Raw genomic sequence first — 24,087 nt, 5'->3', positions numbered from 1 at the left:
TTTATTTTTATTATATATATATATATATATATATATATATATACCACATTAGATCTCAGTTTCATAATCTTTGTCGCAACACTCACTTTCCTAGCCTTTTACGATGTCAAAACTATAGTGAGCTCGGGAGGCTTCTCTCCAAGCTTTTTGAGCATAGGAATAAAATCTTAAATCAAACTAAATAATTTGTTTTTTAGGTCCGATAGACCAAAGTTTGGTCTCAGTGGACGTTAATCACCATCATCATCATATATATTTTTAAACTTAAATATTTTTTATTTTAATTTTAATTTTAATTTTTTTATAATTTAAATTTTAAAATATAATTTTTTTAATATTTTTAAAATTTAATTTTTTTTTTTAATTTTAATTTTAAATTTTTTTTTGTTTTTTTGAATTTCTTTTTTATTTTTGTTTTTTTAACTAATTATTTAACATTTTGTTTAAATGATGTTTTTAATTTTTATTTTTATTCTTAACTTGAAAAAAATAAAATAAAATAAAAAAATAAATTATTTATTTTTTCTTAAATTATATTTTTTTAATTTTTTGTTTTCTTTTATATTTTTATATTTTTTATTTAAAATTTAAAATTTTCATTTTTACAAGTTAATTTTGAATTTTTTTTACATTTTTATTGTTTTTTTAATTTTTTTATATATTTTATGAAATTTAATTTTTTTTTTTGTCATAAATCGTCCCCTTGCCACCTCTGGCTGGTTGGGCCTTCAGTTGGCCGGGGAATTTTTTTTTAATTCTTTTTAATGTTGTATTTTATTTTTGTATTTCTTTTATTTGGTTTTTATTTTATTTTATGCCTTTTTTTATTTTTTTATTTTACATGATATGGTTAATTCTTTTTATATCTTTTATGATGATGGTTAACGTCCATGAGACCAAACTTTGGTCTATCGGACCTAAAGAAACGAATTATTTAGTTTGATTTAAGATTTTATTCCTATGCTCAAAAAGGTTGGAAAGAACCCTACCGAGCTCACTATAATTTTGACAATGTAAAAGGCTAGAAAGGTCAGTATTGCAACAAAGATTTTGAAACTGAAATCTAATGTGGTTGTACGCAAGGCACTCTAAGAGAAAGTGATTTTCATCCTCGATGTTCATATTCTCACAGAGATGGCAGAACCTTTCCATCAATGGTGTTTTACATTTTATGGTTTTTTTATGTCATTACTATATATTTTTTATATTTGATTTTTTTGTTATGTTTTATTACTTTTATTTTTTATTTTTGTTTTCTTTTATATTTTTGTTTGTTTTTTTCAATATTTGAACTTTTGTTTATGTGTGTGTGTGTAATTTTTTTGTAAACACTGTGTCGATGCTTGTCTAGCAACGCGATCCCCTTATGTGCAATTTGATAGTTGATTTTAATTTTTTCATTATAATGAATAGAGCTCGCGCCACAATGTTTTAATTTCATGGTTGGTCTTTAATTTTTCATTACAATGGTTGAACTCACCTACACTGCATGTCAATTTGATAGTTGATTTTTAATTTTTTTTTGCAATGTATCAAGTTGTCTTGGGCTAAGATTTCAAAATTGATATATATTTAGCATTTAAAAAAATTACTCTTGGTATAATAACTCTTTCATTCAGGTGTTCATTCTTAAGTTTTTTTTAGTGATAAATTTTTTCCATAATATCATGCTTGAAATATTTTGAAAATTTAAAATTGTTTTGTAGTCATAATCTTTGGTTTTAATTCCATAGTTGAAAAATTGTCAAGATTTTAATGTTTTTCTAAGTCGTTATATTTTATCTTTATGTTATGGTTGAAAACAATTATAAATATTTTTTTTAACACCATGCTTGAAAATTGTTGGAATTTTAAAGTTTTTCAAAGAAGTGATATTTTAAATTTAATGTCATGTTTAAAAATCATTGGAATTTTAAGGTTTTTCAAAGACGTGATATTATCGTTAATGTCATGCTTGAAAATCATTGGAAATTTAAAGTTTTTCAAAGTCACGATATTTTATTTTTAACATCATTATTAAAAAATGTAGAAAACGTACACTAAAAAAAAAAAACATTATTCTGACATCAACGCTTTTCGATTTCAAGGTGTTTTTTGCACCAAAAAAATGGTTTTTTATTGTTTTTTACTATTATTTTTAAAAAATATTGAAAATTTACTCTCAAAAAAAAATGGTGATGCAGAATCAACACTTTTTATTTTTTAGTTGTTTTTTCATGTTTTTTTATTTTATTTTTGGGCTCGAGTACTCGTTTTGAGCTAATGGTTCCCGTTTGATCGGTAACTATGTTGAATGTTGTTTTTGCGGATGTGGCTACTGCAATGGTTACTCGACTTGTCAACGGCAGCGATTTAGCAGGGAATCAGGTTCTGGTGGTGATCATGGTCAGCAGCGTAGGCGACTATTGGATGATGCTACAGTGAGAAAAGTGTTTGTTTTTTTTAATATTATCTTTTATATATATATATATATTTATTTTTTTTCTTTATTATTTTTTTAAATGTATTTTCCATTTTTTTAATATAATTTTTTTTAACTTTGTTTTATATATATTTTGAATTTTGATATGTTTTATATATATATATATATATATATATATATATATATCTTTTTATTTTTCCTTTATATTTTATCGAGGATAATATGGAGAATCCAGAATTTGTGTAGCTAAACGTTTGAATCACACAACAACAAAGTTGACAGAAAGTTGATGGTCAAAGGCTGGATCAAACTAACTTTGTGCAATAGTTGAATGGCCAAAGGATCGAACAACTCTGAAAGCAATGATACAAACAAAGTTAACTTAAAAGTTAAATACTCCAAAAGACTTCGAAAATGAACATCTTCATTGAAAATACAAGAATATATATTAAAATCTAAGAATGAGAATAATGATTACAAATGAGAGTGAAGATCTACTTATGTACCCTATGTAAGTACCTCTTCACAAATAATCATGTTTTTAGAACATGCCTCTTCAATACTAACTATTAATTAACTAATCATTAATTATGATTATTATTAATTACATTATTATTTTTTCCTGTATTATATCCATAATAGAAAATGTAATTTTACAGTTTTGAAATTAATTATCAAAGTGCAGGAAATTTCCAAATTAGGTACTATTTTATGACTCTCGTAGAGTTACATGTATATATGATCAGAATTAAATGCAAGTGTGATCGGAACAAATATGTATGTAATAAGAATTGGTCTAATCGATAGCCAACATATACCATGAATGAATATATACATAGACTCCCTAATTGGTTATATGCATGGACTTGAGTCATTTGGAATAGGTTCTCGTGAATAAGTGATAGTGTAACTCATCATTAGTATATAGAGTATATATTGGTTTATATTATTATTTAAATATTATTTGAGTCATTTGGAATAGGTTCTCATGGATAAGTGATTGTGTAACTCATCGTGCATATAGAGTATATATTGGTTTATATTATTATTTAAATATTATGTTTATATTATATAGTATATATTCAATTGGAGATGAACATGAAAAATATTTTTCAAAAAATAATAAAAAAATATTAAAATACTAAATAATATGCCACTAATACTTTAAAGCCTACGGTCTTTAAATTACTTTTTAAAATCATTATAAAAAACATTATTTAAATTATTCTCTCTGGTTTTTAAATTACTTCGTAAAATCATTATAAAAGACACTATTTTAATAATTTATAAAATAAATGAAATGTAAAATCTAAAAACGAATGTAAAAAACGTGATTTAAATTGTTTTGATAATTTATAAAATAAATGAAATATAAAATCTAAACATGAATGTAATAAAATTTTAGATTCAAATATTTTAACTTTCCATTTTTAACATAGTTATAAATAAATAATAATTTGTCTTTATTCGGTTTTTAAGAATTTTGATTTTTTTTAAGTCTTTAATATTATTTCCTTGTATTAAACCAATTTGGAGTTAATAAGAAATAATTTATCAGAGTATATATAACACAAAACATGTAGATATATAATTAAAAAATGATAGGTGAAGATGAGCCTCTTCTGTGAGTCTTAACAGTCAAGTTATTCCTCATATGTGGCTTGACCACATCACGCTTCCACAGCTGCTGAGGCATCCCCACTTCCCTATATAGATCTTTCATTCTGTATGGAGGATACCAAAAAACATTTTGCAACGTCCTCTCTATTGCGAATTGCTACTCTTGTTAATGTTTTCAGGAACCAGATCCATATGGGTCAACTTGATGTATCTGACTTTGCATTCTTTTGCTCTTTATTCGTCGGTGTTCACTCACTGGCGTAATTTACGTCATTATCCCACCCTTTATGAGCACTTCAGCATATTGTCCAAAAGGGTTGAAGTTAGTATATGATTCCTTCTCATTGTGTTTGAGTGGTGGAGGTTAATGCATCAATAGTGAGAAGAAGTGTACGTGTGAGATAAACCACAAGCTAAGTAGGCAGAAAAGTGATGCAGGCTTGGAATAAGCTGAGATCAATCTACAATAAATTTACTTGTGCTTGCAAAGAGATGATAGTGAAGGGAGGAATGAGAGCACCTAAAGTGTCCATAGCCCTCTGCTCTAGTGCCAAAGTTGGGCAAGGATCGGCTATTGTTTAACGAAGGAGGTTGGTAAGTAAATGTTCGCATGGCTTTTAGATTAGCAAGTACCCAATTGAACATCACAGAGTTGCTTCTAAGCATGCATGAATTGTTTGGTCGCAATTCTATGAGTGGTTACCTGTGTGAAATTTTGTCAAAAGGTTTGTAAGCCTATGAGCATGTGAGAATTCCCGTTGCCCTTATCAGCTCATAGCCTTCATAGAAAAGGTAGCAATCATCCCAAGATTCCTTATGGTTGTGTGGAAACCACTCCATGACCATTCCACATGTTTAGATAATAGAGTTCTCTTGCAGACAAGACACTTTTGTTTGCTGTATTTCACATGTAGTGTTAACTGCTTGCTAATGAATGTGTGCAGGATTGTTCCTTCGAGTTGTACCTGAGTCTTATATATTCAATTTTTATTTTCGCGTATTTAGTAAATAGAACAGGCATTAGATGCATATTATAGGGAAGCAAAGAAATGCCATTAAATTTATGATTTCTTAACGAGTTGCGCTTTAGAGTCTTACATATTCAATTTTTATTTTCACGTATTTGGTAAATAGAACAGGCATTAGATGCTTATTACAGGGAAGCAAAGAAATGCCATTATATTTATGATTTCTTAAACTTTCTTCTGATGAGTAACACAAACCAGAGTATAGGCAAGCCTGTTTGGTAGATATTCCCAGCAGCGTGAGGAGATATGCCTTACCTTTAGATTACTGCTAACTGCAAATCTGAAAAGTTTGGAAACCTGTATCAGTTGCGATTCAAAAACAAAATTAACTGCCATCGGGAATAAAAGGTACTCACGATTAAGCTTTCGAGCACTGACGCCAATTTATTCTAGACTTCTAACATCTATATAAAACAGGAATACAGTCAATGATCAAACTACACGAATAAAATCGATCCAACCCCAAATTGATCCAATTGTATGCAACTATAATTGGAACAAACACGTTAAAAACGGGTCAAGTTCAATTCACGGAGCACTTGATAAAAATAGAATAGATGCTTGTGTGAGATGATTTGAAGAGTATCTCAGGCATGTTCCAACACATGCTTATGTAAGTACAAAGAAATACTCTAGTTCGAGTTAGGAAGGTATCCAAAATATTTTCTCCGTTTCTAAATTCTAATACATCAACTCAACTGTTTTGCTCGAACAACTTCCGAGATAGAAGAAAAAGCAACGCATGCTCAGCAATTATTTACTGTGATAATCACCGTCTCTGTGAACTTTTAAACCAAATCATACTGTCTCGTCTTCTGAACAGGCTTCACTTAGGTTTTACTTAGAGATATTCTATCATTTAACACTCATTACCGGCAGAAATGGGGAATACGTAATTCTAACTGCAACTGCAATTTGATTCTAAGACTTTTAACCTTTTATCCAGATATGTTAGCACTTTTCTCCACCCTACCACCTTGTATTTTCTGCTTTCAAACATATTGTATGACAATAACCACAATACAATAATATGTTCCCACTACATATTCTCTGCTCTTAGTCCTCCAAGTTTACACACAGCATAAATTAGCATTCATCAAGAACAGCATACAAAAGAAATGCCTGCATTTTATGTCAAAGTATACAATTTTTGGACAAAGCAGAAGAAACCAGCTCCAGAGATTGGATGCTAATGACAACATATAAGGTAGAACTAATATGTCGAATAAATTAAAAAATACAACCGCCACTTTCAGATAACACATACATTTCTTGATCTCAAATTTTGAAGACTGGGGAATAAACCTACGGTTTAAAGCAAAACCTGACTGATATTCTCAAAGCAATTTCAAAAGTCTACCAATGAATCAATGGATTCAGGTGGCAGTCTAAAACATCGACATATCCTTCAAAACCTACCAACCATCAGAAAAATCAGATCTTGCTGGCTAGAACACGCTCACGTCTCTCCACAAAACTTGATGGAAACCAACCAGCCTTTCCCTTGCATTCACCCTCAGCCCAGCCTGTAGGAGAGACCTAAACACCATTGCAACAGGCAGAAAAGATCAGCATAAAATATCCACCACAGACTGTCAATTCCTTGAAATACAAGCTGCAATAGAAGACCTTTATCATGGCAACTAATAATAAGGCAAAAGCTAACAGCATGGTAGAAGTATTTATATTCATAAATTCATGTACACTATTATCATGGAAATTGAACACATTAAGAAACCAAGATAACTTGAAAGAATTATCTGTATTGCATTACAAAAATGACAAAGTGAAAGCTTCCTTGTAAAAAGTTACAAGCTAGTCGAGTTGATCCACTTTATGAATAACGAGTAAACCAAGAAATACACTAAAGTGAAATAACGCATAAAAGCATAAAATAACATAAAGTCAAGTTGACCCTTTTAATGCCTATATCCAATATTTAATTGACGATTATAATCCAACATTTTTTTAAACACCCTCCCTTAATGGTCAATCTACTAACTACACCAAGCTAATCCTAGAATTTTGTGTGTCTGTGGTTTGTTCTTCAGTGAGAAAGTACACCAGCTAAATAGATCCATCCTCTAGAAGTGGTTTGATGAAGTGGCAATGTATCTCACAATGCCTTGTATTTATGTAGAAGACTAGATTTTTAGCTGGTTTGAGCATCCCTTGATTGTCACAAAGTAGGGGTGTTGGCTTTGTCTGCAGCATCTTCATGTTTAAAAGCATCCTCCTAAGCCAAACTGCCACGCGCATATGCTCAATATTCTGCTTCTATCAATGAAAACACTACCACATGCTGCTTCTAACTGGCCCATGCGACTACACCCATCCCAAGGCTGAATATATATCCAAAAATTGACTTTCTATCATCCATGCAACCTACCCAATACGAATCTATATACCCACACAGCCTAGGTTATTTGCTTCTGTTGCACAGAATGCCAAAGCCAAGTGTCCCTTTCACATATCTTAACACCCTCCTTGTCACAATGCAATGCTCTACCTTCAGCACTGCCATGAATCTGGAAATTAAGCTCACAATGTAACTCAAATTAGGTCTAGTGGCTGTCAAGTATATCAAGCTCTCCAATAGCTACCTATAGATTGACTGATTAATTGCCTTAGAGTTCGTCTTGGCTGAAAGCTTCAACCGTTTCTCCATGGGTGGAGACAAGACTTTGCAATCAACCATTCTGAACCTATCAAGCAAACTCTTGAAATATTTTGTTTGTGAGACAGATATTGTTGTGTTTGTCAAACTTCTACATGTAAATAGTAATGTACAAGGCCTAGAGCAATCATGTCAAAAGCTTTACTCATATTAGATTTGATCTATTCAGTAGCGCTGGCCTCACGACCTATAATAATGATGCCATCTACATATGAATAGTAGAATGATATCATTACCAATGCTTTTGACATATAGATTGGAATCTAAAGGTCTCCACTGGAACCATCCAAGTATTTGTCAATCTTAATATATCATGCCCAGCATACCTGTTTTATGCCATATGTGTTGGAATAATGATCATTTGTCATATTCTAGTATAAATGATTGTTAAGTTTTCGTTATGTCTCAAAGATTTAGCTTGAGATGGAGAACTAATGATGAGAGATTTGTGGAAAGGTTGTTGAGAGATTGTAGGTAATGACTGGTTCAAGCATTTGCTCTTGGACAAGGAGTCTGCATCCATGATGAGAGATTTGTGGAAAGGTTGGTGAGAGATTGTAGGTAATGATTGGTTCAAGCATTTGCTTTTGGACAAGGAGTCTGCATCCATGAGGTTGTTGCACAAGCATTGAGGCGTGGAACTTGAGAAGCAATCTATGTGGGGTTTTGTAGACCTAGAACAGTGTAGAACAACCTGTGTGCATGGAGCGGCATTATAGTTGACCTGTGCGTGAAGCTGCGTGTAAACATCATGAACGGGCAGCAAAATTCTATTAGATGAATCCCAGAAATCTCACAAAATCTAAAGCAACTAAATGAAGTCCTGGAGCACTGCATAGAGCCGCAGAGTGCTATCATTTTTATTTCCAAGGATAAGTTATCACGTCCCTTTTTTATGTGTGCATATACTATGTATTTTTTTCTTAATACAATAAAGAACGGGAATATCTTTTGGTGGAATAGTTAAAAGTGCTCTTTTCTTAGAATTGAGAATGATGAGGGAGAATTAGTGCTTGAGAGAATATGTTTTTAAGTTCGCATATAACACTGTAAAAGAGATTATATTATCTCTTATATGTTTACCAGTACAAAGATTTTGTGAGTTTCACATATAAAGAAATTATTCAAAATTGAAAGTCGCTAATAAAGAAATTATTCGAAGTCAAAAGTCCCTTGAAGGATTACATTGTCTACCCTATTGCACTCATTTTGTCACAAGTCCAAGCAAGTAGTGTACCAAAAATTTTCAAAGCTCATAATCTGTTAGGATATTCCGACACATAGGATATAGTTAAGTTCAACTTGGTCTAGTATAGAGTTAGGTTAGAGTTAGGTAAAGTGTGTTTCTTTACCGTTGTACATTTTGTAACTTACAATCCGACGGTCACGATATGTAGTGATCCGACGGTTCACTCTCACCTCGGTATTACCGACACTTGATCCGTGGCTTGACACCCGATTGGTCCATGAGTTCTATTTAAAGCGCATGGAGGGTCATTGTTCGGGTAATCCGTGCATGAGAGAAGCTTATGTAAATTTTCATTCTTTGATTAATAAATTGCCTGTAGTACCCACGTTGGGACAGTGCGTGGACTGTTTCCCTCCTTGCACTTTGAGGGTTTTAACCACGTCAAAAATACTGGTGTATTGATTTGAGATCTGGTTGTGAGCGGTGTCCTTTTAGTGTTCTTTCTGAGGAACTTACCCTGTAAATTCCTACATGGAATCGGAGCTATTTGAGGGCCGCGTCCGTTGGTGATCCAAATCTGAAGCCGGTAGAACTGCATGCGGCTGTCGTTTCCTAGATCTGCTGTTTCTGACTGCTTTCGGGCCGAGAGAACTGCTCTGTTGCGTTCGGAGCATCTGTTCTAGTGAGAAACCCCTTTCGTTTCACGCGAAAAGGTTTCCGGTAGCCCTAGCTGCGTCATTTTTCAGATCGGGAGGTATACAGTGTTTTTTTTGCAGTTTACTGTTATTTTCTCTCTGCTTATTTCGGTCTCAGTTTATTTAGCCTTTTTTTTTAACCGGATCTATACCTTTCATTTCTGCGTATGCTCTTTGCCCTGCGACTCTGTGCGATCTGGGCAAATCAGAAACAGAAAAGAAGGATTTTTTCTCATGCGTATGCTCTTTTCCCTGCACCTTAGTGTGATCTCGGAAAATCAGAAACATTGAGAAAAATATTTAGTTTTTCGGCTAAAGCTAACTTTGAGATTTTTTTTAAAAATTTCTAATTTTTTGGCTAAAGCTAACTTCGAGCCGCAAGGTTCGTTTTTCTTTGCATATTCGTGTTGGGTTTTGTGTTTTGTGTTTTGTAGGGAAAAAGAGCTTTCTCAAGGCAAGCACGCAAACCGAGGCCCCCCCCTCTCTCTCTCTCTCTCTCTCTCAAATTTTTTGTATAGATCAATTGGTTCAAAGCTATTTTAAGAGAGTAGAGGTCTTGGGTTCAAGTCTCCATTTTGTGGGGGCGGATTTTTTCATTCCCGCACATTCGCGCACTTTGCCGGCAACGTCAACAATTTTTTTTCAAAAAGCCATAACTTCTTCATCCGGAAGCCTTTTTCAGAGCCGTTTTTTTTAAAACCGCCTATTTTTTCGAGATCTATCCATTGGAACACTTACTTTCAGCATCTTCAGCTTCAGTTTTTTTTAAAAAAATGGAAAATCCATGCCAAGTCATTCTTGACAGCACTAACTACTTCCAATGGGTAGCCTACATGGAAGATTTACTTAGAAGTAAAGGTCTCTACAGAATAGCCACAGACCAAGAGAAGAAACCAAAAGATGAAGACAAGGCTGCAAAATGGGAAAATAGACAAGATCAAGCACGTGGTTTGATAGGGATGTCTATTTCTCCTGATCTTAGATTCCACATTGCAGAACTTGAGACTCCTCATGAAGCATTAGAAAAACTCGCTAAAGTTTTTGGGATTAAAAATGAAATTAGAGCCCATCAACTTGAAAATGAGCTGCTTACTTTGGATCCTAATAATTTTTCTTGCATTGAAGATTTCTTGTCCAAATTCAAGACCCTTAGATATCTCTTGGAAGGTGTTAAAGTTAAGAAAGAAGATGGTAACCTTATTTATTCCATCCTTACTAAGTTGGGACCAGCCTACTCTGTATTTGTTTCCACTTTCCATTCTACAAGGGAAGCTTTCATTTGTCAAGGACAAGACTACAAGGCCCCTTCCTTTGACTCCTTTTGTGATTCCTTAATAAGAGAACAAGAAAAACTCTTACACCTTGGTCTTCTTAATCTTGGAAACTCTTCCACGAAAGCGTTAGCCGCCCAGCAGCAACCAAATTCAAAGAATCCTAAGAAGTCATATCCTCAAAAGAATGGTCCTAAACCATCTCAGCCTCAAAATGAAAGATCATTTCAGCAAAATGATAAGACCAATAAAAACAAATGGAAGAAGACTGATAGACATTGTAACTTTTGTAATCGAGATGGCCACTTAGAATCTAAATGCTTTAAGAAGATGGAAGCCTTGGAAGCCGCAATGAAGAAACATAACATCCATGTGGAGCCTACTTCAACTTCAACTTCCGGAATGGCACTTTCTGCATGTCATTGTCAATCATCTCAGTCTGGTTATGCATTAAATGTATCTTCTTCTTCTTCTCATTCTCATGAGTGGCTCATTGATTCTGGAGCCTCTTGTCACATGGCCAAAAACCAAGCCATGTTTTCTTCTTTAAATGATTGTAACACCAAAAATATATATGTTGGTGATGATAGATCTCTTAATGTTGTAGGGACTAGAACTGTTCATCTAGACAATGGTCAGTTTAATGATGTATTATGTGTTCCAACCTTATCCTGCAACCTTCTATCTGTCTATCAGATAACTCATTCAGGTGAAGGTAAAATTGTTGAATTTTCACCTCATGATGTTGTAATCAAGGATCTAAAAGATCCTAAACAGATTCTAGCTACTGGTCTTGCTGATGATTCCAAAAGGTTGTATAAGTTTCACAACTTTGGGTCATCAAATCTTCCCTCAGTATTTGTTGCTCATAATGATGAAGTGAGCAAACTTTGGCATGAGCGATTTGGTCACTTAAACTATCGCTCCCTTCAGCATCTATGTAAAGAAAATATGGTGACAGGTCTTCCTATGGTATCTTGCAGAGATGGTGTTTGTTCCGGATGTGTACTCAGAAAACATCATCGGGACAGTTTTGACAAACGTGCCTCTTGGCACGCCTCAGCCCCTTTACAGCTTGTGCACAGTGATTTATGTGGTCCTCTTCCTGTTGCTTCATTCTCTGGCTGCAAGTACTTCTTAACTTTCATTGATGATTTCTCCAGACGCACTTGGGTATACTTCTTAAAACTCAAGAGCGAAGTATTTAACACCTTTTTGGCCTTCAAAGCCTTTGTTGAAAAACAATCTGGACATCAAATTCTTAAGCTAAGAACTGATAATGGTGGAGAATATGTTAAAAACACATTCATCAACTTTTGCACCGAAAATGGAATTCAAATGCAACATACTGTTCCATACACTCCACAACAAAATGGTGTAGCTGAAAGGAAAAATCGCACCTTAAAGGAAATGGCTAATTGTATGCTGCAATCTAAAGGACTCAGTCTTAGTTTTTGGGCCGAAGCAATTAATTGTGCAAATTATATAATCAATCGCACTCCTACTAAGGTTCTAGAGAATATCACTCCAGAAGAAGCTTGGAGTTCCATTAAACCAGATGTAAGTCACTTTCGTGTGTTTGGAAGTGAAGCATGGGCCCATATTCCAGATGAAAAGCATAAAGCTTTAGAACCTAAGAGTGAGAAATGTACTTTTGTTGGATATTCTGAAGATGTAAAAGGTTATAGACTTATTCCATTTAAGTCCAAAAATGTTATCATTAGAAGAGATGTAAAGTTTGATGAAAATAAATCGGCCTGCGAGCCTAGTCCGGCGGATGTGCCACCTCTTCCTATCTCTTCTACTTTTGAAAACATTTCTTCTTCAGATGATGAAAGCGAGGATGATAATCCTCCCCCACCTTCTCAGGATCCTCAACTTCCACGATGGGTCCGTACTACTCAGGATGCAGCAGGTGATCTTGCCGGTGATCCTACAGATCAGCGACGTACACGTTCTCAGTTTGAAAGAGCCTCTTCTTTACTGGCTCAAGCTCCAGTAAATCATGATCCTGACACTTTTGCAGAAGCTTCAGGCCATCCACATTGGGAAGCAGCTATGAATGAAGAATATCATTCATTGATGACAAATGATACATGGGATCTTGTTCCTCTACCAAAGGGACGCAAACTTGTTAGATGTAAATGGGTTTACAGAACCAAGTATGGACCAGATGGGAAAGTTGATAAACATAAAGCTCGTCTCGTTGCTAAGGGCTTTTCACAGGTTGAAGGCATTGACTACACTGAAACCTTCTCCCCTGTTGCCAAAATGAACTCTATCCGCCTTGTTCTTTCCCTTGCTGCCTCTTTAAAATGGGAAGTCCATCAGATGGATGTTAAATTTGCCTTCTTGCATGGGGACTTGCAGGAAGAAATCTATATGGAACAACCCATTGGCTTCATACAAACAGACTCTAGCCTTGTTTGTCGACTTAAGAAATCCCTTTATGGCCTCAAGCAAGCTCCTCGAGCTTGGTATGCCAAAATGGATAGCTTTCTTTTAGAATCTGGCTTTTCTAGGTGTCATTCTGACAATACTGTCTACACCAAGAAAGTGGCCAACTCTCTTATCATCCTTGTTCTTTATGTTGATGATCTTATTCTTACTGGTGGTGATCCCAACCTTATAAACCATGTGAAGTCCAGCCTTAAAAAGAAATTTGAAATGACAGACTTAGGACACTTACACTATTTTCTCGGTCTTCAAGTCTTGCAATCCCAAGAGGGTATTTTCCTTTCCCAGTCCAAGTATGCTTGTGATATTCTTCGTCATTTTCACATGGAAGACTGTAAGCCAGCCCCTTCTCCCTTTCAGTCTGGAGTCAAACTTTCAGTCTCTTGTACTTCTCCTGAAGTTGATGCTACCTTATACCGTCAACTTGTCGGAAAACTCTTGTATTTAACCCATACTCGTCCTGATCTTTCCTTTGTTGTTGGCCTTGTTGCTCGTTTTATGCAAAACCACCGTGAAAGTCATTGGAAAGCAGCTAAAAGAATACTTCGTTATGTTCGAGGTACAGTACAGTTTGGGATTCATTACAGTGCCAAAGCAGCTCCTCTGCTAGTTGGTTTCACTGATTCTGATTGGGCTGGTGACCATGATGATCGGAAGTCTACTGCCGGTTATGTCTTCACTCTTGGTTCAGGACCTATTACATGGGCTTGTAAGAAACAGGCTGCCATTTCTCTTTCGTCAGCAGAAGCAGAGTATCGTGGTGCCGTGGAAGCTAGTAAGGAAGCCTTGTGGCTTCGTCAGATCCTATCAAAGTTTGGCTTTGAGCAGCAGCATCCAACCACACTTTGGTGTGATAATCAAAGTGTCATTCAGCTATGCAAAGATCCAGTCCAGCATCAGCGCAGCAAACACATTGAACTACACATGCACTTCATCAGAAAGCTCATTCATGACCATGTTCTTGAAGTGCAATATTGTCCAACAGATGATCAGGTTGCAGACATCTTCACAAAGGCTCTCACAGAGGCGAAGTTCACTAAACTTCGATATATGCTTGGAGTTCAGGAAGTTGTCACTAAGGGGGGATAGGCTCTAGTGCCTCCTTCCTTCTCCTATTGTGTCATATTTGTAAATCCTTCAATCCTATCCCAAGTTGTTCTTAAGGGGTGATGTTAGGATATTCCGACACATAGGATATAGTTAAGTTCAACTTGGTCTAGTATAGAGTTAGGTTAGAGTTAGGTAAAGTGTGTTTCTTTACCGTTGTACATTTTGTAACTTACAATCCGACGGTCACGATATGTAGTGATCCGACGGTTCACTCTCACCTCGGTATTACCGACACTTGATCCGTGGCTTGACACCCGATTGGTCCATGAGTTCTATTTAAAGCGCATGGAGGGTCATTGTTCGGGTAATCCGTGCATGAGAGAAGCTTATGTAAATTTTCATTCTTTGATTAATAAATTGCCTGTAGTACCCACGTTGGGACAGGCCGTGGACTGTTTCCCTCCTTGCACTTTGAGGGTTTTAACCACGTCAAAAATACTGGTGTATTGATTTGAGATCTGGTTGTGAGCGGTGTCCTTTTGGTGTTCTTTCTGAGGAACTTACCCTGTAAATTCCTACATAATCGTCATCCAGCGAATTATTATATCATTGTAAACCCAAATTCTGCAAATTGTAATGTAAATGACGCTAATATGAACGTTTAATTATGTAACAACCTAGGTAAATCTTTGAATTTGGCGATGAATTTCATCCTATAAGGTTTTTTAATTTCACCGCATTATGTGTGTTTATAAACACAGATAATCGGCAGAGTTTTTCCTCCAGCTTAAACCCCAAAGCTAGGGTGGAGTTCATAATCGAAACCTTATGCGAGTCCTAGCGTTATATTAAGTCTTTGTAAAAGTGGTTTGGGAATAATTTAAGTTATTTGGCTAAATTATTTTATTGCAAATCACTTGGTCTACAAGATCATATTGTGTTGCAGAATTGGGTAAATTTTATTACGGTCTACAATGAATAGGTATTCCCCCTTTGAGGGTTGAATTTGTAACAATTGATGTAAAAAATATTTTAGTGCATGGTCCCTTACAATCAGACACCATGGTTAAAGTATTTGAGGGTGGAAAAAATAATTAATCTCCTCTTGTGTCAATTAATCAAATTTTTTGGCAAAATAAAATTAAATCCTAAGCCAAAAAATTAATTAATCTAGAGTCAAAATTAATTTTAAAGAAATTAATTCTTCTCCAAGTGGAAAATTCGTGGGTCAAAAAGAAGTCAATTTTTGGAGATCCCCTACCAAGGCAAAAATGGATTTTTTACGAAAAATTAAGCCCTTGGACCTTGGTGGTTAAGTCAAAGTCAAAATGTTTAGGAAATTAATCCAAAAAATTAATTTTTGGATTGATTAAAAGTGGATTTTAAGAAATTTTCGAATTTTCCTCAAAATAAAAATATTTGACCATGGAGATTAAAAGATGATCAAGTATTTATCGACAATCAACATTATTTTGACGGGGATTAAGACAACTAGCCGTTATTTTCCACTTGGGGGATTTCTCTATAAATAGAAGTCATTTTGCTTCTATAGGTCATCTTCGGATACAGTGATTCTGGTTCTAGGCTATGTAAATTTATAATGTTGGTATTGAGTCATTGCTCTACTGAGAACATTTGATATCATAATAAAAAACTTTGGGGTTCAGTTCATGGTGTTTTAGTCTCATTGATCTGTGATACATGCTAGTTATGTCATAATCCTATATTGTGCTTCAGTGCTATATAAATTGTTATTTTATTTGTCAATGATAGAAGCATTCTATTGATAAATTTTGTGTTTATCTTAAGTGATCTAATTCATTGTATGGTCTAACAGTTTTTCTTAAGAAAGATTATAGAGATCTGCAGGTACACTAGCCCTAGGGCTCCAAGTTCACAGATTGTAGGCAAGGGCCGACCTTGTTTGGGCTCCGGAAAATATTATATGGTATTCTTACTTCGCTAAAATGTTGGTCAATATTCTATCTTTCGAAAAATACATTGATCCATTATTCAAAATTAATTTTCTCAAAAAAATCCATTTTGCAAGCATTGTATATTTGTGAATCATTTGTATATAATTTTGTGAAATATTTTTTAACTAAATTATTTCTAACCCTTGTTTTGCAGCTATTGGGGTTTGGGGTTTTATTTTAATTTTATATATATTGGGGTTTGGGGAAAATTTTATTTTCATTTGTGCAGGTGATTTCTCAATCCAAATCTAAAATTTTGAAAGGGTTTCAAGGCCTTCTAGCCTTGGAAAAATTTTGTTGGGGTTTTAGAGGCATATATGGACCTTGGAAGACGAGGTCTGGCCTCCAACTACCCTCCAAGCTCAACGCTCAAGCAAGGAAAGAAGTCGCTAGCCCCTTGTGGAATTTTTGTGACGAATCTTGGTAATTTTGGAGGTCTGAAGCATATCTTTAAATTTTTGCAAGGGTTTCAAATTTATTTTGTTCTGCCTTATAAGCCTAGTGTTGCCTCCTCTAACTCTAGCCGCAACCTTTCCTTCTATTCTTGGTGAGCTGCTAGCTTTTCCAAGGCTTAAAACCCTTGTCATGAGCCCCATTACCCCTGTCATCAGCCTTAAGGGTGGATCGCAGCCCTGGTTAGACCTCTAAGGCCTTGTCGTGGGCCTCTAGAGGACTCAAGCCCTAGAGGCCCTCTCAAAAAAATCCATTTTACAAGCATTGTATATTTGTGAATCATTGTACAGAATTTTGTAAAATATTTTTTATCTATATTATTTCTAACCCTTGTTTTGCAGCTATTGGGGTTTGGGGTTTTATTTTAATTTTATATATATTGGGGTTTTGGGAAAATTTTATTTTCATTTGTGCAGGTGATTTCTCAATCAAAATCTGAAATTTTGAAAGGGATTCAAGGCCTTTTAGCCTTGGAAAAATTTCGTTGGGGTTTTAGAGGCATATATGGGCCTTGGAAGGCAAGATCTGGCCTCCAACTACCCTCCAAGCTCAACGCTCAAGCAAGGAAAGAAGTCGCTAGCCCCTCGTAGAATTTTTGTGACGAATCTTGGCAATTTTGGAGGTCTGAAGCATATCTTTAAATTTTTGCAAGGGTTTCAAATTTATTTTGTTTTGCCTTATAAGCCTCGTGTTGCCTCCTATAACTCTAGCCGCAACCTTTCCTTCCATTCTTGGTGAGCCTAGTGTTGCCTCCTAATGTGCTCTAAATGAAACATACTTACTATTGTCAATAGAATTAATTTTTGCTCACCTAATATCATTAGAACATAAGTTACATAAAGGTTTTTACTTGTTGATACTCTAGTGATAATCATAGCACATTGTGGAAAGGTGTTTATTACATTGCTCACATTAAATTGTTTAAGTGACGGTTGGTTAAGTTGTTTCAATACTAATAAGAACACTAATATATTGTTGTCTCTTGTGAGCTTCATAATCTTCAAAGTCGTAATTTTACACTTAACAAATTCACTCACATAAGCAATGATTCTAAAGTCTAATATCTTGTTCACTGGTTAATATTGCTTAAATTGATTGGATATTGGCATCTCTTGTTAGCAATGAAGATCTGATTACAATTTTGACATTATCTTGTTGACATAATTTGGAAAGCTTCTAATTGTCTAAAGAACACTAATCCTCTAATTGCCAATCTCTTAAGCAATCGTTCATTGCATTGTCTCTCAAAGAACCTTGGTTAATTGTTCTAAGAAATATCATTGTAATAAGTGCTCTAATCTCTTTAACTTGCCATCATTGTCAATATTGTTTCATGGTTAAAATCTATTGTGGATGATAATTTTACCTTTGGCATATTGGTGATTTATTCTTAAGAGCATTTATCTTGTTGTCATCTAATACTTGAACAATTATCTCTTGGCTATATTGAACTTGTATCTCGTGGGTACTATTAGAATTTGAGCACTTCATCTTGTCTTTAAGATTGTCCTTTATGTTGAAATATGTAACTAGGTTCGGTCTTCATAATGACATATATAATCATGATTTTATATATTTGATGTAATGAAAAAAATAAATTTATTATTGTTATTCTTAAGGCATGGGTTTCATGCTCAAGGAAAATTATTTTATAGGTCAAACTCCCATCGAGAGCTTCTAGGGCTTGTCATTGAGGCTACAAGTCAAGAAAATTTGTGTCATGTATTGAAGACCCATTTGGGCATGTTACATATTGTAAAAAGAAATTTTATTTGAGTCAAAAAACCCTCCAAAACTTTGTCATGCAAGTCGGCCTACACTCATAGACAAGTCGGCCTAAAAAGAGAAATTCGACCCAATGAGAAGCTTACATAAAGGAGACCTTGACTTCACTTCGAGAACACACTTCACTTCACACACTCAAGTTCGATCACAAAAAAGAAAAAGGAGTGCGAAGAAGAAGAGGATGAAGGAGGAAGAGAAAGTCGAATTTTTGGGATTGTTTTTGGGCTAATGCTCTCCACACGTGCAAAGAAATTAGGGCTCCTATTGCAGCAAAAGAAGCCGAATTGCAGAAGTGAAGTTACGTCATCAAACAGAGTTATTTAGAAGTCGAATTCTCTAGGAGAGAGAATACACCCAAGCGAAGAAGAAAGGAGCAAGAATACACCATCATTTCTCCCATGTGCAAGGGTTAGGGTTTCTGCAGAAGAATTTTTTGGATAGGTCAAACTGGCAGAAGAATTTGCAAGTCGAAGTTGCAGAAGAATCTATTGGACAGGTCAAAGTTGTATAAAAATCTATTGGGCAGGTCGAAGTTGCAGAAGAATATGCTCAGGAAGTCGAAATTGCAAAAAAAGTTGCTAGAAGTCATTTTTTGCAGAAGTTGCTGGAAGCAAGGTTTGACTTGGTCTTGGTCAATGGGTCAAAAGTCTTGGAATTTGTCAATTGAAAATCTATAAGAGGAGAAAGAATTCTAGTTGGTTTTCTGTTGAAAAGTGTAACTAGGTTCGGTCTTCATAATGACATGTAATTGTGATTTAAGAGAGGTAAAGAAGAAAAAGAAAATTATTGTAATGCCTGCAACATGGTTTTCATGAGCAAGATATTTTATTTTTAGTAAAGGCTCCCATTGAGAGCCCTTATGGATATTGTCATCTAGTCATAAAAGTCAAAAGAGTCATTGTCATGTAATGAAGGCATGTTACACATTGCAAAGGGTCATATTTGTCTTTGTAAGGAACCCTCCAAGACCTTGTCACTAGCCCTCACTCAAGTCGGCCTACAACAAAGAGATAATTCTAGAGGGTGAAGTCGACCTACTCTAAAGATCATGTTGGCTTAAACAGTCATGAACCAACGACTATATATACCCATGCTCGGCCTCATTTGGAAGCAAGCAATTCGGTGAAGCAAGTCTAAGAAGTGTGAGAAACATACTAAGAAAGAGCCTCTAGATCAGCGAAGGAGGAAGAGAAGATAGCGAAGGAGAGGGTCATCATTGGAGGACTATTTTTGGGCCAGATTACCCTCACACATGCGAGAAATTGCAGGTCCAAAGTTGGTAAGGATAGACCGAAGTTTTGCAATCATACAAGGGTGATCAAGTTTGGAAAAAGACTTCACTCAAGGTAGCCGAGTAAGGAAGTGAAAGGAATCTCCTTGAGGATACTATCCAAGGAGCAAAAGTCATCTAGGGTTTTTGTTGTAGGGTTGCAAACCTACAAGAAGAGGCCAAGAATCTGAAGGAAGCCGAGAACAAAAAGAGGAAGAGCAGCGTTAAAGAGCAAGCTAGTGACTTGGTCTTAGGAGGACTCTAGTGTCAAGGGTCTTTCTCATGGTCTTGGTATTCATCAATTGAAGGTTCTATAAGAAGAATTTCGTTTGGGTTTTCCTCTCAAAGAGTGAGAGGTTTTTGCCCTAGCTGACAAGCCTATACACTATGTCTCTTATCTCTTTATTGTTCATGATTTGGTAATTGTCTTGATGAAGAGAACACAATAATAACTCAAAAAGAGAAGATCGTAATCAAGAAGTAAAAATTGGCAACTAGAGTTGAAATCCACATGGGTCATCTTATTTATGACAACTGATATTTTTCTTGGATTCCTCTCTCCGAGAGGTGTAGGATTGATCTAAAGATCATCCGATTCTGACATGTACAAATGAAGTTATAAATTTATTTTGATTATGGTCGAATTGTCAAAGTCGGCCAACAAACTTATGTAGGCTCAGAAGCCCAACAGTCACGTCTATTCATCCTCAACGTTGCATATAAATAGAAGGTGACTTAGCCTCATTTGGACACACTCATCTTCACACTTCTCTCTCTCTACTCATTGATTGGGTACAGATTTTTGGGCCTCTCTCTCTCCTCATTGATTGGGTACGGATTTCTGGGCCTCTCTCTCTCCACATGTCCGAAATTTTAGGAGAGCGAAATTTCAAGAGGCCGAAATTTCAAGAAAGCGAAATTTTAGGAGGCCGAAATTTCAAGAGAGCGAAATTTCACGAGACAGAATTTATAGACAATTTGGCCCAGCATTGACCAGCATGCATTGACCTCCTTTGACTGCATTTTTGTGAGGGTTATCTCTGTTTGGGCAGCGGCATTTTTGGGCACAGAAATCGAGGCTAAACGTTAATTGTTGACCAGCGTTGACTGCAGCTAGCGCTCACTGCAGGTGGGTTGTTTGACCAGACTTTGACTAGGCTGAATTTCACTGTTTTGAGGGTTGTTTTATCTTGTTGTTTGGAGGCCAAAGTTGACTGAAGTTACCAATTTGCTGAGGGTCAAATCTGCCCTGTTGACCAGCATTGAATTTTTTGGATAGGGCTCTTTTGTTGCTGTTATAAATTATCAAATTTGTAAATTGTACTATCTCTCTCTACTGAACTATTGAAGACTAAAAGAAGATTTGATCAAGGGTTTCCCCACATTGGTGTTTGTCCCTGGCTAGTGCCAGATCTTGCGTCCTCTTGTCTTGGCTTGTCTTCTACTGTTTATCTTTATGTTCTATCTACATTTTACTATCATGTTGATGTGACTGCTAATTTGAATATTGACACTGGGCTAATAAAGAAATTGAAGTAAAATTGCTCTGAAGCATAGAACATACCATTGTTGCCTAAAATTAACATGGTATCGAAGCTAAGGTGAAGACAAGCCCAAGCAAGAGTGAAAGAGAAATCACCAAAGACAGTTGGACAACGACAAAAGGCTCAATGGGTTCCTCATCCTATTTCTCGGCTGAAGACAAGCTCCATGATAAATCTAACTATCATGGATGGAAGATGTCTCTTGATTTGACCTTGGAAGAAAAAGAAGTGATGGACTATATGCAGGGTAAAATCCCTGAACCTCCTTCAAATCCATCGGCTACTGCGAAGACCAAGTACAATAGGGTTGAAGTCAAAGCAAAGAAAATTATTAGGGATTCCATTGACAAGCATCTGGTGGCCTAAATCTATGAATTGAAGACCTCCAAGGAGATCTACGACAGGTTGGTCGGCATGTTCAAGGTTAGTAATGCCAATCAAATTCTATTTCTCAAGAATAAGTTGAAGGACATTAAGAAGGGCAAGGACAAGAATATTCAATCCTATTTCTTGAGAATTACTAAAATCAAGAATGATCTACTCTTGATTAGAGAAGTCATTCTTGATAGGGAACTTACTCTCACCACCCTTGGAAGACTCCTACCTCAATGGTATGTATTTAGGACCACCGCCCTCAACGATGATCGAATTTCAGGGTTCAAAATATTGATGTTGAGATGCATTCAAAAACAAACAAGAATGGTGGAGCAAGAAATGCCTTCTAATAGAAGCAACCCCACTGCATTCTCCGCTCATGCCAAAAGGAGAAATAATGTATGGTCTAAAGGTCATTTCCATGGAAAGCCTGGATCTAAGGGAGGAAGGAAGGGCAGGTGCTTTGTTTGCAATAAGTTTGGCCACTATGCAAGGGAGTGTCCAAATAGAAAGGACACATCGCATTATGATAATCACAATCATTCCAGGGGCAACTTCAATAACAACGATCAAAGGAATGGCAGGTCCAATGGCAAAGGAAAAACGAATGTGGGACATCAAGGAAATGGTCGACCCTCCAAGAAATCAAGGAACTCCAAGTATGAAGAATCAAATGTTGTTAACAATAAGCAAACAGAGTACTATCTTATATCGGCCCTCTCCACTACCTCTCCTCCGGACACTTTGGGAAATTGGTTGATTGATAGTTGTGCCTCAAGGCACTTCATCGGATACAAGGAAGACCTCTCCAATCTGATAGAAAATGAGACAAACTTGGAGATCATCTTTGGAGACGATGCCACCTATCCAGTGAAAGGAGTAGGGAATGTTACCCTTCAATTGAATCAAAGGTAACACTATTCATTTGAAAGAAGTACTATATGTACCTAATCTCAAGAAGAACCTGGTGTCCATTTCAGCCATGGAGGACAAAGGATTCAAGGTGGCATTCATCGATGGAAAGATACATGTTTGGAAAAGAAATTTTAAAGATGCTTTTACTCTTGGGTTCAGGGTTGACACTTTGTATCAAGTTGGAGGAAGTCCATTGGGAGCCATATCTTGCGACACATCTCTGAACTATGGCACCGGAGGTTTGCCCATCTTCATTATAAGGCCCTACCCGATGTGAGACAGATGGTGACAGGTATGCCCGAGTTCAAAGTAGAACATGAAGGTGTATGTCCGGGATGTGCCGAAGGAAAACTTACAAGGGAACCATTACCCTCAAGTAATAGCAAGACCACAGATATATTGCAATTGATCCACTCCGACATATCTGGTATGATGCATGTAAACTCTTTGGGAGGATACTTATATTATCTCACCTTTACGAATGATTATTCTTGCAAGACCTGGATCTACTTCTTGAAGAAGGATGAAGTGTTCACGTGGTTCTGACACTTCAAACCCTTGATCGAAAACCAATCCGAGAAGAAAATCAAGATATTGAGGACTGTTAATGGGACCAAGTACGAATCCAATGAATTCCAAAATTATTGTAGATAAGTTGGCATTAAGAGGGAGACTACAACACCATACACTCCTGAGCAGAATGGTGTGGATGAAAGGGAGAATCACTCTATTGTAGAAGCAGTTCGTGCCATGCTTCATGATCAAGGCCTTTCGAAGTTCCTATGGGCTGAAGCTGCAAATATCGCTGTATATGTTCAAAATCGATGCCCCCATCAAGTATTGGACTCCAAGACTCCCGAAGAAATGTTCACTAATAAGAAACCCGATGTCTCTCATTTTAGAATTTTTGGAAGTCCTGTATATTTTCATGTGCCGAAAGAGAAAAGAAGCAAATTAGGTGCATCTGGGATAAAAGGAATCTTTGTGGGCTATAGTAAAAAGTCTAAGGGATATGAAATTTATGTGGCTGGTCAAAAGGAAGTTGAGATAAGCCATGATGTCACCTTCGACGAAGATATGGCCATTAGGAAGATCAACAACCTTCCTATCCTAAGGAAAAAGAAGCTGACACCGAAAATCAGGATGCAAAAGAAGACGAAACAATCCCTAATGTTAATGAACCTATGGATCCTATTGATCCTCCTCCTCATGAGCCCTCCTCCTCCAAAAGGAGACCCTCATGGCTTAGGGAGACTCTTGAAAATGTCGAGAGACACATTCCACCAAGGGGGACTTTCCGTAAAAGCAATAAGCCGAATAGGTATCAATGATATTTGACCGCCATGAGCACTATCATTCA

General features: G+C 35.9%; 1 protein-coding gene across 1 annotated transcript in view; it reads right to left on the bottom strand.

Annotated features, from left to right (window-relative positions):
- Nucleotides 1-6,178: 6,178 nt before the first annotated feature.
- LOC149188342 (SH3 domain-containing protein 2-like) overlaps nt 6,179-24,087 on the bottom strand; it is a 172,372-nt gene continuing 154,463 nt past the window's right edge. Inside the window, exon 11 of the mRNA XM_089411648.1 lies at nt 6,179-6,609. Within this exon, the coding sequence (XP_089267774.1) occupies nt 6,505-6,609 (105 nt within the window). The 3' untranslated portion in view covers nt 6,179-6,504. The remainder of the gene's footprint in view (nt 6,610-24,087) is intronic.

This window comes from Pinus tabuliformis, chromosome 3_1, assembly GCF_031772625.1.
Source record: "Pinus tabuliformis cultivar Carrire ecotype Pingquan chromosome 3_1, CPIR1, whole genome shotgun sequence".
NCBI classification, from domain to species: Eukaryota; Viridiplantae; Streptophyta; class Pinopsida; order Pinales; family Pinaceae; genus Pinus; species Pinus tabuliformis.
This window is presented reverse-complemented; position numbering and strand designations above follow the sequence as displayed.